We start from the raw sequence: 17,705 nt of genomic DNA, 5'->3' as shown, positions 1-17,705 counted from the left end.
GCTCAAGCAATTCTCCTGCTTCATCCTCCTGAGTAGATGAGATTACAGGTGTGTGCCACTACATTTGGCTAATTTTTAAAATTTTTAATAGAGCTGAAATTTCACTATGTTGCTTAGGCTGGTCTCAAACTCCTAGACTCAAGCGATCCTCATGCCTTGGCCTCTCCAGGTGATGAGATTGCAGGCGCGAGCCACCGCATCCAGCCTCTTGATCTTAGTACCCAAAGAATAATGACAAATGCAAGGGCATCTGGGCACTTGCAGTGAGGGGTAATAATATCCCACTGCTTTACTGTTATTGAACGCTTTCAGGATATTTGTGTGTAGTGGGGTGATGGGGGTTAGTAGAAGGGGGACCCATTAAAATTCCAGGTGCGAAACATAAAAGCTGATTGATTATGAGAAAGTCTTGTTTAACATCTCTAAGTTTAAGTTTTCCAACTGCAACTGTTAAGTTAGAAACATAAATCCTTTGTGGCCTACCACACTGGATTGCTTTAACAACAACAACAAAATACTTACACTTGAACCCTGAAAGATCAACTTAGAACTGCCAAAGCTGGGAAAAGAGGGATCCTTTATCTTAAAGTTGTTCTATTTCAGAATTCAACTCTAAACTTATGGCAAATAATGCAGAGATTTGAGTCAAAAGCTAAAACTATTTTTACTAATTTTTTTTTCGCTTTGTACATTCATTGTCTTTTTCCATAAAGTGTGTTTCACATTATAAAAATCAACAAAGGTTATTGAAAAACATTTTCATTATTTTATATAGTACTGAAAATGAACATGACACTGTACAATAGTTTATATATTCCATTTCCTTTCTCTTTATAGCCTATTTCATTTTCTCTCAAACTGTTATTATTATCATGACACCCAAATTTGAGATATGCAGCTCCCTCAGGAAGTCAGGTATACATGCTCTCTATAAGGAAATAAATCAGACAGTGGGAGGGCTACCTGGGTAATGTTAACAATACTCCCCACAGGACACTGTGCAAGTCATATTTGTGATATTTGTCAGAGCATCAGGGCCACATTCAAAAATCCTAACTTTAACAGGGAACACTTGGTGTTGTTACTTCTACGGAAAACCACTGATAACTCACTAAAGATAAAGTAAGAGCTAGCCTGCCTCTCTCTGTATCTCCCTATCTCTACCTCTCCTAAAAGGCTTAAAGAAATAGAAATGAACTAGAAACGTATAGTAACTAAAAACAGTTTACTGGCTCTGGTGGAACACTTTAGGCTAAGATCTATGCTTATGAACATTATAATCCTGTAGCTATCTCATTTATGCAACATTAAATTCATTTTTTCCGAAAGCAGGACGAAGTGACCTTCTTAAAGGTAACAACTCTCAAGTAAAATTCATACTATTTAAAGGAAGGTGGACAGGACAACTGGAGCTCTTTTTAATTATATGAACAACCAAGATTTTAAAATGTCTTATGCTATGTTCAGCAAAGTTTAGCCCATTTTATGCAATTTGTAAAAATTCTTGATGATAGACACTCATATATAAATACATACTTATAATAACTTAACATTTTGTTGATGCCTTTAGTAATGGTATAGGTGAGGCAATACCTATCAAGTCTTGGTAGTCCCAGTAACTCACTTTCTCTCCTTGAAAACTTTTCTGATAAAAGAAATGGTGGCAATGTTTAGAAGTTGCATTTTAACACTGTCCCGCTTTCTTGTTTCTGTCTCTGGTTAGCAAAGTGTATTAAAATGATGTTTATTATTCTCTCTCCTCTGTAAGGCTAATATGCTTCTCAGAGTTAAGGGATGTGCTTTATTGCAACAATCCTCAGTATCTAGAATAGTGTATTTTATGCAGCAGGAACTCAATATATACTTATTAATTGAACTGAACAATTATTCCAGTCTAAACCCTTCTAATGTGAACTTTAGAGGTGCCATTTCTTGGTAAACAAGCTTAGCTATATTTTATCCTTATTTCAGAATACTAGATACAGCTGTTCGTATAATTAAACCTGGGTCTGAATTAGAGACTGCTACTTTATCAGGAACCCATATACTAGAAGGTCTAATTGCAGTTAGTGTATACCTAGTTGTCCATTATTGCTTCCAAACCATTATTCCTCCATGTTCATGTGAAAATACTCCTGTTTCGAATGTATATTGATCAAATAATATAATCCTCCACCTTCTCCCACCTATTGCCCTGCCATTCAATGGTCTCCTGGTTATTTTTTCACGCTAAGCAAGGGCTTTGGTCCATGGTACTCATTCTTCTCTTCCTGTCTATCTCTTGTTCCACCCATCACTCTCTTTTACTTCAGTATCTATTGTATGACCTCGCCAACATTTTAATCTTAGAATTTATGGGATTACTCAAATCAAGTTAACTTCAATTCTATGTTCCATTAACCATTCATACCCACAGACACCCTTCTAACTTGTTGTCTTCTGGAATGATGCCACCTCAGAAGTTTCAAACTCCTATACCTTGTTTTCTAATTACAACCTCTGAGTCATTTGTTGCCTCTATTCTTACTCCCTTTTCCATCTCATAATCACCCATCCAGAGCTGTATCTTGATTCTCCATGTTTCCTGTATTATTAAAGATTTCCTGAAGCCTCTGATGCAGTGCATATGCTTATAATTTCTCCAACCATATTTTGTTAACTGAATTTCAGATTCTTACTTTCAATTGGGCACTGGACTCTAAATAGCTCCTCCAAAGATATTTTACATTTGATTGAATCCAGTTCTAAATCTATTCCTCAATTTACAGTTTCTGGTTTTGGATGCTGACACCACAACTCTCCTGTTGTCACAGTCGGAAACCTGATATATATTTAGACAATTCCTCTCGCCATCAGCACCAAAAGACTCATCAAGTTCTGTCTACATTAACTCAAAAAAAAAAAAAAAATCCAGAATTCACTCTTTCATCTCACTAGAACCTCATAATTTCACTTCTAAATTCTTCATTGGCATAGCTTCATCAAATATCATTTGTCTGTCTCCAATTTATTACATGTAATCAATGACAGTGAACCATGTTTATGTCATGGAATGCACTGAAAAAGAAATTTTCACTTCATTGCACTGGGGTAATGGGACAAGGCTCTTTGATGGGACAGGCTTCTAGGCCTAATCTCGAGCCATCCCTAGGCCATTTCCAACAACTCTAAGTGCTGACAAGATTAATGTTTCAGTCTACCTATAGCCTGTTAATGCGACACTAATGCAAAACAGCATTCTGGCAGAAATATCTGCGAAGTTCAGTTCGATGTGTTTCAGCTGGAAGGGTAGCTTGTTACCCTTCTGATCAATTATTCATAACCTAACATACGAACTCCTTAGTATGACATTCAGAGCCTTCATGACATGGTTCTTACCTGTATGTAGGACCTTTCTCCCTGCATCTGATCTACAAACACTATAAACCACCTGCAGTTCCCTAAATGCATGCTGATTTTTGACACTTGTATGCCTTTCCTCCTAGTGTTTTCACGACTTGAAGTATTCTTTTCTTAGCTATCTTGTTCCCACTTTCCAAGATTTAGTTCTGAAATATTCATCTTCGCAAGCTTTTTGGAGATTTCCTGCAAGCGCCTCTTCCCAGGTTCTAGAGAACTCTCTGCCTAATTCAAGAAAAGTACTTGTTACACCTTATTTTAATTGGCTTGTGTCTGTTTTTTTCACCATTGCTTACGGAGGCTAATTAAAAGCAAGTGTTGTCTTTGTAACACACCCAGAATCTCACACAGATTCTGACAACACATTACTTCAAAATGAATAAATAAATCGGTGAATGAATGAACAAAAATCAATATAGTTTATCTTTGCCAAAGTAAACTGAAATATAAATTTTACTTTTTCACTTATTTAAAGAGTTGCATCACTTCATTTGGACTTCAATTTAGCAAATGTTGATAATTGATTGTGTCCTAGACATTGTGACAGACCCTGGAAGGCTAACAGGAGTGAGGTATTATTCTCTACTTCAAAGCATTCACCAAGTGAAATGCAAACCAAATATTTAAGCAAATCCTGCATCACACAACATATAATACAATCTCTCCCTCAATCCTGTCTCTTTCCCTTTTGCTGAAAAATATTTATTTCCGGTATTTAAAAGTTGCAAACAAATAAAACATTTAAACTCCTTGATTACTAAAGCCCTTTAAACAGTATTCCAAAGCTGCCCTCTCTAATTTCTTTCCATGCACTTGCCCGTTTCATCATTACATTTGATCTTCTGCCTTCACCAATGGACTGATGCCACTCTTTTTATCAGTGATGCTCTCCCTAGTGGCAAAGTTAAGAATATATAACTCAACACTTTGGCAATGTTTGGCACTTTTGAGCCCCTGTGGAGCTGAAACTCAAATCTCTGGACTGATGCTAACGTCTCTGGGTTAAAAGAACAGGCTCTGCCAGGCTGGAGCACCGACTTCAGAGGAGGGGCTCCAGTTGGCCGGCTCTGATGTCTTTGAGGTGGGATGTGAAAAAGTCAGTTCTGCAAGCGTTGCAAAAGCCACGAGTTGTGTTAAGGTGAAGCTGTGGGAAGGAACTGCTGCTCCCTAGGAAGACGCTGACAAGAACCACAGGCAGACAGGAAGCTAAAGGAAGCCCACAGAGGAAGCAAGCAGTAAGGAACAAGTTTCTTTTTTCTCCTTAAATTTTCCAGTCTCCCTCTAGTGCCCCCTATTGGCAGAGCCTAACTTAGAGCCCGGTGACAAAGGAGAAATGTTGCAGAGCCCCCACCCAACCCATTTTCCAAACTGAATAGAAAAGAACTGAGAAACAATACTGTATGGAGTAACATACCCAGATTCTGTCTTCAAATATTTTCTACTTTATTTCAAGGTTTTTATGTGTTCCCCTGGTTTCAACTATCAACGCAGTGGCTGACTCCCAGATCTTATACTTCATTCTTACTCCTTATCCCAAACTCTACCTCTGCATGGTGAATTCCTGGGTACATATTTCCACTTAAATAGTCTCTACTGGACGGGCGCGGTGGCTCACGCCTGTAATCCCAGCACTTTGGGAGGCCGAGGCAGGCGGATGAAGAGGTCAAGAGATTGAGACCGTCCTAGTCAACATGGTGAAACCGTGCCTCTACTAAAAATACAAAAATTAGCTGGGCGTAGTGGTGTGCCTGCCTGTAATCCCAGCTACTCGGGAGGCTGAAGCAGAAGAATCGCTTGAGCCTGGTGGGGCGGAGGGTGCAGTGAGCCAAGATCGCGTCACTGCACTCCAGCCTGGCAACAAAGCGAGACTCCGTCTCAAAAAAAAAAAAAAAAAAAAAAAAAAAAAAAAAAAAAAAAGATCTACTATGTTCAAAACAGGTAATCTTTTAAGAAAATCCAGTCGTCAAAAGTTCTTTGTACTGATAATGCCAACATAATTGTTGCCAGTCAACCAGGATGGCACCACCTCTTACCCTCCAGTGTTTTCTTCACATGACATACGATTTGGCACTGGGCTTTGTGGAGTCTACATCCACATTCCTGTTCCGTCAGTGCCTCATCACTTCTCTGACGATGAAATCACTTTTTTGTGACTTTTATCTGCAGCTTGTGCTTACATTTCATTTCAATTCATCCTGTATGATGCTCTCTAATTGATCTTGCTATACAGCTCATCTCTGAGCACATTACACTCCATAAAAAGTTTTCATGTCTCCCCCTGCAAATTAAGTGTAAACTTTTCACTGGGTCTTCAAAATATACTCTTTACCTGTATTCTCAGCCTTATCTCATATTGTGTATCACATTACTAATATAAAAGCAAACTTAGATGGAAATTCCTAAATAACCATTTTTGTATAGTTTTCTAATCATTTTTATAGGACATATTTTTAATGTTGAATAGTAGTAGATCATAGCATATGTTCTTTTAGGGCGTTCTGAAAACATTGCAAAATTTCCATCTGGAAGGAATGGACAAATTTACATTTCTAATGCGTCTATTATAACTCTGGATATTAGCATAATTTCCTCTTTTCCTATATTAAGGTATATCATTGTTGTGTTAATTAAGGTCTTGAGATTATCAGAAATATTTATCAATTTAATATACATATTTGCTCTTATGAACTGAATTTTCATAGTTTCTGGAATATTTTGTATTGCTTTTTCATTTATAGGCACTCAATAAATTAAAGATACTAGGTGCCATATATTTTGCAATTATTTTTCTTTTTCCAATGAGTCATCTGCCTTTTAACTTTGTTTATAAGTCTGCTTTCCTGTCACATAGATTATTTTTCTTTATTAGGTATTATCTTTATCCTAATTTGTATAGTAAATTATAACTGCATTTGCATTTCTTTTCTCTGCTTTTTTGATATGCCTAGTAACTCTTTCACAAGCCAAGATAATTTACATAGTCATTGATTATTGTAGTAATATATTGATTTCACTATCTTGTTATTATTACCGTTATTACTAACTTTACAAGTAGGAAATAAAGACGTTATTATTTTCCTAAGCGGTCTTCTATTTCCACTCTGGTTCTCTGAACCAGCAGTCTCAGTGATTCTTAACCCAGTCGCCTCAGTCAATCTTTTCAAACATAAGTCAGGACTTATCACTCCTCTGCTCAAAACCTGAACTATTTCCCCATTTCATTCAGAGTAAATGTCAAATTCCTTAATGGTTCACATTATCTCTCTAGCCTCCCCTATCATCCTCCTCATTGCTCCCTCTGTCCTACATGAGTTGGTGGCCTTACTGTTTCTTGAACGTCTAAGCATGCTGCCACCTGAATAGTTTGTCTCTGGAATGTTCTTCTCTCAAATGTCTATAAGACTAATTATGATAGCTCTTTTAAGACTCTATCCAATGAGGATTTTCAATGAGGTCTATGCAAGAGTTAGGGGAAGCCAACAGCTTGAACAAATAACCTCAAAATCCCAGTGGCTTCAGAGTTGACACTAATGTGAAGGACACAAATAGAAATCTCCCTGAGCATGACAAAGGAAAACAAAAGCTTTTTAATTATATGGAAAACAGAAAACAACATATAGTCCAGGAATAGTAGTATCAAATTTTAAAAGAGTCAAAGCAAATGTGATGTAAATAATAGTGAAAGACATAAATAGAACAAAAGTTTCCCATACGTGAACTTAAAAACCCTGAGTTCAAGATTAAATCTTTCATATTTGAGCAAAATGAAAAATTATTAATTTAAAATATACAAAGGCAACTTTTTTGATATTGTAAGTGAACAAAAATAGGAATGAAAGGTTATCTTTAAAGACAATAAAAAATGCCTTCAGGTTTGCTCTCAAGCAAACTAAACACCAATAAACAAATGAGCAAAATCTGTAGAGTTTTTGGAAAGAAATAATAATGACAAAAATAAAACTATTAATGTGATGTGCACCTATTTCGTACCAAAAACTCTTTTAAGTGCTCATGTTAACATGTTTAATTCTCACTAGAAGTCTAGAAGGCACATCTTGTAATTATTCTCTTTTACAGTTAAGGACTGAGATTGTGACATTAAAAAATTTATATGCCACCATTTCTTGTTCATGAATAACGACAACTTGGAAAATATATAAACTCAATTGTCTAATGGAAAGAAATCCCAAAATATGTGGCTTGATCAACTAAGAGATGTATTGATATTAAAATCACTAAAGTGGGAGAGGTCATAGTTAAAAGAATTCTTAACAAATATGAAAATCAATTTACTATGTAGAATATTATAGAAATAATTATTGAAGATATGGCTACAAAATTAAATGTAAAAGACTAAACACTTTCTGAAAGTGCCAATTTACATGGTAAAAACAATAACGGCACATTAATGATAGGAAAGTCAAAATTCTTAGCACAATTAATTATGACCAGGAAGCAAGGAGGGAGAAAGGATAACAGAAGAAAAGAGGCCAAATTGTTCGTATTGTTGGAGTAAGTAAAAGTTTTTGATTTGTGACTTTGACAATTAATACAAAACAGATTTAAGAATACCTTTAATTATTTGAAGCAATAATATAACTAAAAGTAGAATGTCTCCATTTTCTATTATTAACAGCAATAAAAGTAAACAATAGTATACATACCAAAAAATGGTAATAATGATAAAAGCAGAAAGGTATCACAGAAAATATTAAAATGATAGAAGCAAGAACCAATAAAGCTATCATACAAATGAATCGAATCACTAAATAAATAAAGCTATCATACAAATGAATCGAATCACTAAATAAGAATGGGTTGAAAAAGCAAAATCACTCTAAATATTATTACATAAAGCTTACAGAAGGCACATCTAAAAAGTAAGTCAGAATAGTCAATAAGAGAATGCAAAATTAAAGTACTGTAATACACAGAAAAGCGGGAGTTAATAGTATTAACTTTAAAATAATATAAAAGAAAGCTGCCATTTTATAAAAAAATTACAATCCAAATGATTATTTAATAATTATAGCCTATTATAGTCACTGAGTAACAACACCTACAAATATATAAAGCAGAGCCCACAGAAATAAATCAAGTAGGCAATTCAATACACCACGAATAGTCTATGACAGATCAAGTAGACTGTAATATAAGAACTTTCAATATGTGGAATTTTTAGTTAACCAGATTAAACTAATTATTTCATTGATTTAGTTGCTCAGAAATTGTCTATGGAGCAAAAGTTGGAGACTCCATGCCAATTACTTATTTATTTGAGACAGGTGTTCACTCTGACACTCCTGCTGAAATGCAGTGGCACAATCACGGCTCACTGTAGCCTCAACCTCCCAAGCTCAGGTGATCCTCCCACCTCAGCTTCCCAAGTAGCTGGGACTACAGGCCCATGTCACTACACCCAGGTAATTTTTGTACTTTTTGTAGTGATGGGTTTTCACTATGTTGCCTGGCTGGTCTCCAATTCCTGGACTCAAGTGATCTGCCCACTTTGGCCTTCCAAAGTGTTGGAATTGCAGGCATGCCCCACAGTACCTGGACCCCCGCCACGCAAATTAAACAGACTGTTTAACATAAATTTAAACAACACCTGACACCCTCCACTTTCAACCTGGGGAGATAAAAGGAAGTTTTTAAAATAATGATTTATGTCAGTTACTTATTTATTAATTGCCTCCGCCACCCCCGAAAAAGGCCTCAAGGCAGCTAAATTCCCTAAATTGTAATTGGGTCAATGTGCAACTAAAAACATTAAATGAGATCACTATGTATTTAAATTGCCTAAATTGTATTCAGAGAATACTTGATCATTTGAAAAATGTGTTTTTAATTGCTAAATGAGAAATAATGAACCAAAGTAGACAACTCAAGTCGCTTTAAAGAAAGAATAACTTATGAAAGTCAAAGGAAATAATAAAGAAAAAAGCGAAAATTAATTAAAAAGCAAAAAGAATATTTATAAATAAGAATTCAGAGTATACGGAAAAACAAAATGTAAAAATGTATCAAGGCTGATCAAGTAAAAAAAAAGAAAAGGAGTATGCACAAGAAAAGAAGTATGACTACATAAGTGGAAGAAATTAAAAAACTATATTTCATATACCTCAATGATAATTAATTATAAATCTTGTTAAAATAATTTTTTTCTAGAAAAATACAGCTTTTCAACATTGACTCAAAAGGAATTAGTAAACACTGATCACTGAAAATGAAAAAAAAAAGAATATAGTGTTAAAGTTTTTCTTCAGAGAAGAGCCAAGCTCCAGTAATATCTGTTAGGAGCAGTTCACCATGAATTCACCACACACTTCTTGTAACAGCTTCTATCTCGAACTCCCTTTTCAATCATGTTTGTATAGCAAAGGTAGTGTCTTCCTCCAAGGCAAAAGTTGGGTAAGTTTGCTAGAAGCCACCTGATAAAATTGGGGGATTCCTACATTCAAGATTTGTCAGCTGTGATAAAAACCTCTGATATATGTAGCATCCACATGGACCACTTTCATATCACCCCTGGAGTCTTGGAGCCAAAGGAAACAGTTATGCTGCCTGTTGTGTAGTAATAAAGTTCTTTGTCTCTCAGGCTGGAGTTTCATGTCTTCTTCTGCTAGCATCTGTGAAACTATGGCAGGCTAACCGGTTAACTTGCCAGGGTAAAATCTCAGACCCTTCACATATCTTGATGGTATCATGAGAGAATGTATCAAACCTTTAAGGAACTGAAATGCCCCATGCAATTTAACATAGAAAAAGAACTAAATAAACCTTCCTATTTCATTTTAAAAATGGTAGTAAATCTCCGTACCAATATCTTTAAAAAAGTACAAAATAGAATTATAGACCAATAGATATTCTAAATTAAATGTTTGTAAATTAAATCTAGTATTAAAAATTTAATAAACCATAGCCAATTAAGGTCTATTTAAAGATGCAATCTGATATTTGAAAACAGTTATTTTAGTTGATCAAAAGAGAAAAATCACATATTTTGCTTTTACTCCACAGTGGGGTAAGGCATTGCAAAAGTGATATGATATTCTTAGGGAACATTCATTTTCCACTCCCACTGGAAAATGAATGTTTCCTGAGAAAATTATAATATCTAAACTATGTTCATTGGGTATTAGCACAACTATATAAGAAAAATACTAATTTTTAGAAAAATTGAAATGAACTACAGCCAAATAATTGCAATAGATGCCTCTAGGTAGTTAAAAAAAGAAAAGCTAAAAATGGTAGTTGTCAATGCAGAAAATAAAAAAATCTATTCAAATTTCAGATAGACATTGCTTTAATGTAGTATTAGCAGTAATTCTACCACATATCCACAAGGAGTGACATGATGCTAGAAAGAGATTCACAAGTAAGAGAAGCTTCTTCCTTGTTTCTAAGGAAACACTCAAAATCTATTAAATTTATATTTAGGAATCACCCATATCCACGCCCCATCCTTCCTCTATATTCTAGTGCTACTCTCTCCTGTTAAGTTCTTGTGATGATTGAAGCACCAGATCTGTGCAAAAACATGAGGTAATCACTGATACAAAATTACCACTCTTGCGGCCAATCTTCAAATTAAAAGGTTCATTCCTCAAACAGCAATAGATTTTAACAAGTTACTTTTAAAAAGCAATACAATAAGCCTAATTTATATAATTATGTGTGATTAATTGACGCTCAATCCTATCAGAAGTACTTTTAAAAGAAATATTAATTATGAAAAGCATGTTTCTAACTTAAAAAAAAAATCATGTTATAGTAAAATAGTCTTTGCGACAGGAAGGTTGTCATTAAGGCGAATTACTCTTGCCCGGGAAATCCAATGGTCAGCGCCCCTAAATGTTTCCAGATTTATCACACATTCATTTCCCACAATTGAGACCACAGAATATGTCATGTTTTTTACTCAAAGTAATCTCTAATTTTTTAGAACAGTGGATAAGGCCACAATTTACTGTTTGTAATTTGGATGTGGTCATCATATTTATAATTTGAGTGTGACCACTATATGCAAGTCTGTTTTTTACATCTTCCATCTTCCTGCTGATGTGTCTTGAAAATGGAGTGTAGGGTTTCGGTCATTCAACATTGAGTGCCTTGAATACAGTAATACTCATGAAATAGTTGTGAGAATGCAGAAATGATGACTAACCAATAGGAAAATAATATACAAATTGTAATAATCGTTAGAATATCTCAGAGATTAAATTTGTTTGAAATGCTTACTATTCCAGTACTTGGTGGTCAAATGAAACAGTGTATTAAGCTAAAACTTTTCCATGAATGGGTAAAAACTAATTTAATATCCAAATTTGGGACTGCTATAGCCAGAGGAAGAGGTATTTCCTGAGAGTAGAAAATAGGAAGCAGAATAAAAAGCAATTAACTCTACAAGGAATGGGACATTGTCTCTACTAGAACTCAATCTGGAAATTGTTCTTCCAGTGTAGTTCACTGTACTTCTCTCATAAGCTAAATTATAGAGGGGAGAGCAAATCTATGGAAAGAACACACAGAGAAAGGAAATGACATAGGCGATGCAGCAGGTTTTCTAACGACAACTCATAATAAATTACATCATATGTAACCTGCAATTTCGTATAGACCTTTCCAAAAGCAAGGACAAACATCACTAGCTAGAACTATAGTCCTCTGATGAACATGGTACACTGAAAATTTAATCTTAAGCAATGGCATTTGCAAATTATAGGCAGTTAGTAAAAATGCCATGACATTATTAAAAAATCTACCATTTAAGGATATCTGATATGGAATTGCCTACTGAAGAGAGATCAAATTTAACTCCAGAACCATGCTGTCTGTATGTTATCTGAAGTTTGTGTGTATTTTCTTGTTTTTATTAGCTGTTTGTATTTCTAATTCTATTGTGTGTTTTCTCATATGCTGCATTAACTCTTGTGGCTTTTGTGAAGTATTTTATTAAACCATCCCTACAGATGATCCATAATTGTGATCAATTCTTTTACCCAAAAGGGACACCTCAGATTAGTAACATTACATTTATAACAATGCCTTTAATGAGACTCTTTTCTTTGCAGGGATCCTTTACATTACATACCCATTTGCACCCTTACACTTCCTAAACAGGGATGAGATCAGGTTTCTATGAGCAATCACATGGTCTTTTCATTATTTAACACTCAATAACTGATCATAATCATAAATAAATATCATCATTAATGATAAGGCACATCAGTCTCTAAACTCTGCATCTTCAAACTCTATGATTCTGGTCACATAAGGTGAATGCACAACAAAGAGCTATCCAAGAAACTGATAAGAGACAACTTCATATAAATTTAAGGTTATCTGGCAAGAACTGTTGACAGAGTTAACAGAATCCTTAAGTGCTAGAAAGCAAAAGATGGTTTAACCATTTTCACTAGAGTGGGAAGTATCAGGAAAAGGAAGAGAATGAGATAGACAGAGAGAGAGAGAGAGAGAGAGAGAGAGACAGAGCGAAAGATTGATTCAGCTTTTGCATCCAGGATGAGTTTGGTAAAGTATCAGGAGTATCAGGCTGGTGGAGTTTGAAGAGTGTTTCTGAAATGCTCCTGCTTCTTACTGCAATCAAGCATGTGGACAGCAAAATTATCCAAAAAAAAGCATCCATTCTCTATTTATTTATTTATTCATTCAACACACATTTATTGGGTACTTCTGGCCAGACATGGTACTGAGCTTTTAGGATACAGAGAAGGATATAAAAGAAAATTCCCTCCCCTTAGAGAAGACATTATTATGACAGGAGATAGGCAGACAAAAAACAGGTATAAAAGAATTACCAAAACAAGTTCAGATAGAGATCAGTGCCCAGAAAAAATCATGAGACCATATAACGCTTCCAAGTGGCTGGGGGTGGGTACAGTTGGGAGTAGAAAGGTAGGGACAGGCTTTTTGATGAAAAGAAATGCAAATCTCAGTGATTCAGAGGCTGGTTATAGAGGATGTTTTATTCATCTCTCTCCTGCTGACCATCTTTTGCCATTTCACTAATTATTATTGTTCCATTATAGTGCTGGAATGCCAGTCGATAAATGATTATTGAGACCCCACTGTGTTCTCAGCACCACTGCGACTGGAAAATGTGGTTGAATTCAAATAACTAATTCTACTGCTCTAATAAAATATGAGGTGGGGAAGAATGCTTAAGTTGGTAAATAACTTAAGCCTTCTTGTTTTGAGAGGTGCATTAGAGTATAAGCTTCCGCCAATCCATTCGTAGCTCACACATCTGAAACTCAGCCATCGGTTTCAGCAACTGCTCTAAGAAGAGGTATCACATATTGCCACTAGATGGCACCAATTATTTTCATATTTTTAGGTCAAGAAAATCTTTTTTTTAAATGTAATGGCCACATTTAAAAAAGAAGAATTTTACTTAGCATTGTTATTAATAAAGTATTATTCTCTTCTTAATAATTTTCTTATAGACAAACCACACCAATAGAACTAAAGAAGGTACATTCTTTCACCCGCACACTTGTTCATTCAATGTACATTTGTTCCAAATAATCTTTAAAAAAAAGTTCTCACACGTCTTTGGATATGTAAAAAGTAGGGAAAGTAATTGAAATATTGATATAATAATTGAATATATAAATATCATATTTGAATATATAAATAAGAGGATCGAAAATAGTTCATATATTGATACTACATATACTTTGAAAACTTTCACAGAAAAGAGTTTTAAAATAGTACAGAAATTTTTTTTGCTTTTTAGAAAAGATGTCCCATTGTGTCTTCCAAAAATGAGTAATATTTTAAATGTATTTTAAATATGGTACTAATTCATTACAATTAAATTTAACAAAAACTATTGCAAAATTTAAAATGGGATAGGAATCATTTAACTGAATGCAAACGTTTTATAGGTATAGCTTTATATAATTTGATTAATAAAAATTCAGGCTTAAAAGAAATTTTAACACAATTTCCCTGTTTCAAACAAGTAAATTTATAGGTCCATTAGAATATTATGCAAATTTTTTCTACAGGAAATGAGTGTGATGTATTTTCCTTCCTCAAAAAAGTGGTTGGTAAACATTCAAAGTATATTTATTCAGAAACAAATGATAACCATTCTCATTCTCAGGTCTTTCATTAAAAGCACAAAAGGACTCTGGAATAAATATAGCCTATATTTTTATATTAATAGACTTCAAAATAAAATAAAGTATGATAATAAATGAGAGTACACATAATATGCATTGAAAAGTACAATATGCTCTATGAATATATCATAATTACTTAGAAGAAACAATGAAAACTTACAGGTTTATTATGCTAACAAATTTAGTTTTAAAATCTCAATACCCTTGCTACTTCAGGATAAAAATTGTCTCAAACTATCTGCTAATTCGACTATCACTATATTTCTTTCATTTTGAAACATTCAAAAATAATACTCACTTGGGTATCTCGAAGAGTTTTTTGTCTCACAGCAAGGAGCACTCTAAATCTCTGATCTTCCTCAAAGATTCTCTCTTCACAGTCTTTTTTCTCTTGCATATAATGATCGAACACAGCTTGTGCATGTTCCCTTTTAAATCTCATAGTTACAAATTTGTTCCTATGAAGAAAGAATTCCATGTGCCACTAATCAATTCACATTTTATTTTTCAAAATGCATTTATGAGACATTTTAAAAGGACCCAAATGAAAAATCTTGAAGAGTCTTGAGCTGACAGGCCTTGGAAAAATTCCCCGGTTTTTCCCAAGGCTTACTTCCATAGGGCTACATCTAAATCATCCAGGTAGAAGAAAATCTATGGAAAAACAGTGGATTCTCTTGGTTGCCTGTCCAGCATGCTTCTGTTCTCTAAGCATTTCAAGAAAACTCCTCCTCCAAGCAGCATGTAACTCTAGAGATATATTCTGATTAGTCCAACCAGCATATGACCCATTGTCCAGGGGTGAGAAGATATATTAAGATAGCTCGAGGAAATGAGTGAGAAGTGCTTAATTCCATGTAGAAGAGCTCATACCCACTAAATGTGACTTACACATCATGCTTTCAAAGTTGCTACCAACAGCCATAGTGGAGAGAGAAAAAAATGAGTGCCCGGTGTTGAACTGTTGAATCAACCAACCCTGCAGCTTGCTCTACCAATTATATAAGATGACACCTTTTTTTATTGTTTAAGCTGGTGCTATGTAAGATGATGCAGTTTTACTGTTTTATGCTTCCTGTTACATAAGATGATACATTTTTTATTGTTTAAGCTGGTACATGAATAGGTGTGTGTATGTATGCGTGTGTGTACATGTCTATATTTTATCATTTGCAATTAAACACATCCTAATGCAAAGGTAAAATAACTTTTATGGTGAACTCAGTAGTTATGTAAGGAACAATACTAGTAGAAAAGTATTAAAACGTGGTTAAAACAATACTGGTAACAATAACTTGCTTGCCAAAGTTGAGCAGCAACTCAGTGTCCAGAATAAGGTATCCGAAAAAGCTCAGCACAGTCTTATTCTATCCACATTAGTTAACAAGTGTACTGATATATTTAATCACTTGCACAGTTAACTATAAAGGCAGCAAGACTAATATTTTGGGAAGGGCTAAACTAATATCTCTGCTTTTAAATAATATCCCATTTAATACAACAAAAACCACTCTATGAAATAATAATGAGATAGCCATCTAGAGTTGAAGAACCTAAACTTGGATAATTAATTAGCTTGTGTAAGCTCAACTAGTTGGTAAATGACAGAACCAGAATTCAAATCTAGTCCTGCCTTTTTCTGATTCAGCAGTTCAACATTAAGTACTCATTTTTTCCCTCTCTTCATTATAGCTGTTATCAGCAAATTTGAAAACATATCACCTTGTTTACACTTAGTGGATGTGAGCCTCTTCTTCCACAGGAAATAAGGTTCTTCTCCCCTTTCATCTGCATTGCCCTGGTATTTCATTTACATCATTCATACCAATAACATTCTAAATTATTAAGTGATGTCTGATCAGTAGCCAATGATATTGACATCTTGGAGCACAGAGAACCAATGAAATTCACACAGGAAGGAGCTAGTGTGACCAAAACGATAAAGTGTTCATAGTTGCTCCCAAAAAACATTGATATATCTTGACCACATGTACTTTGTTCTCTATACTGTTTTGATATTGAATTATATTAATTATAGTATTTTATTAATTATATCTACACAGACATTTTTATACACTATATACGTGCATATCTATGCAATAAAATAATGTTTCCTTTCTCACAGTGATAAAACAAGCAGACTTTGAAGTCTTATAGGTCTGGATTTTAATTTTCCACTTTCTAGTTAAGAAGCAATTATAAAAATTAAGTGAGGGTCAAGGATGGCTTTGATTGCCTTTATTTTTAACACCATATTTTAATTGTCTTGTATATGTGAGGTTTGTCTCCCTGCAAACTTCTTCAGACACTTGAAGATACACTTTCCCACTTGCCATTTACTTGTCCTTATTGGGACCTGGCAGTATGCCCACTATGAGTTCTCAATAAGTAATAAGTAACTTGTTATGGGAAATTATTGAAAATATCAGTAGATTATTCATAAAACAGCTGATCTTCCTTTGTAATCCCATCTTAGGGGGTTAGTTGTAAGGGCACACACTTGGAACAGGTTGGAGCTAAGCTGAAGCTAGCTCTACCACTACTTAAGAGTGTGATCTTAGGTTCCCTGAGCCTCTATTTCTCAGCATTCATTGGAAATGATACAATTTAACCACTGGCTGTAAGAACTGGATGAGACAAGGTACACACATTGTCCAGGATTTACCTGGCACAATAGCAAGCAGTTCAATGGTAGCCTTAAATATTATTTGACATTATATATCATCACTGCTAATTAATAGTTGTATAAGTAATTCCACAGTATTGGCTAATTCTTTTTCTCCTTTTCTTGTTAGAAGGCAGGATTTTGTCAAGTTTAGAGAGAGAACTGATTCACTGAGACATGGAAACCACTCTTGTCCAAAAGGCCATATGATCCAGCTTCAGAAGAAGTTAGGATTGAAATGGGAGGAAGCCAGAAGAAAAGATTTTCATCAGCTCCTGAATTAGATCTTTATAAGTTTAATGTAAGTTATATACATTTATATTTATATCTTTGAGTCCTAAGATATTCTGACAGGTGTTAAACAAGGTGGATAAATATCTTTAAAAGTAAATGATATGTTTTCCTGAAAAAGAATACGAGTAGTCTTTTTCAGATAAAGCTGAATTATCATGTTGAAAATAAGTTTTACCCTATGATAATAGCTAAAC

General features: G+C 34.5%; 1 protein-coding gene across 7 annotated transcripts in view; it reads right to left on the bottom strand.

The window, feature by feature from the left end:
* The window catches only part of CCDC178 (coiled-coil domain containing 178), a 515,084-nt gene that overhangs the window by 282,595 nt on the left and 214,784 nt on the right, over nucleotides 1-17,705 (bottom strand). For all 7 annotated transcript variants that reach the window (XM_050768096.1, XM_050768095.1, XM_050768092.1 and 4 more), the window contains one exon: nucleotides 14,851-15,010. In XM_050768096.1, the coding sequence (XP_050624053.1) occupies nucleotides 14,851-15,010 (160 nt within the window). The remainder of the gene's footprint in view (nucleotides 1-14,850; nucleotides 15,011-17,705) is intronic.

Source organism: Macaca thibetana, chromosome 18 (genome assembly GCF_024542745.1).
Source record: "Macaca thibetana thibetana isolate TM-01 chromosome 18, ASM2454274v1, whole genome shotgun sequence".
Classification (NCBI taxonomy): Eukaryota; Metazoa; Chordata; class Mammalia; order Primates; family Cercopithecidae; genus Macaca; species Macaca thibetana.
Note: the sequence above shows the minus strand (reverse complement) of the source record. Positions and strands in the feature narration are given on the sequence as shown.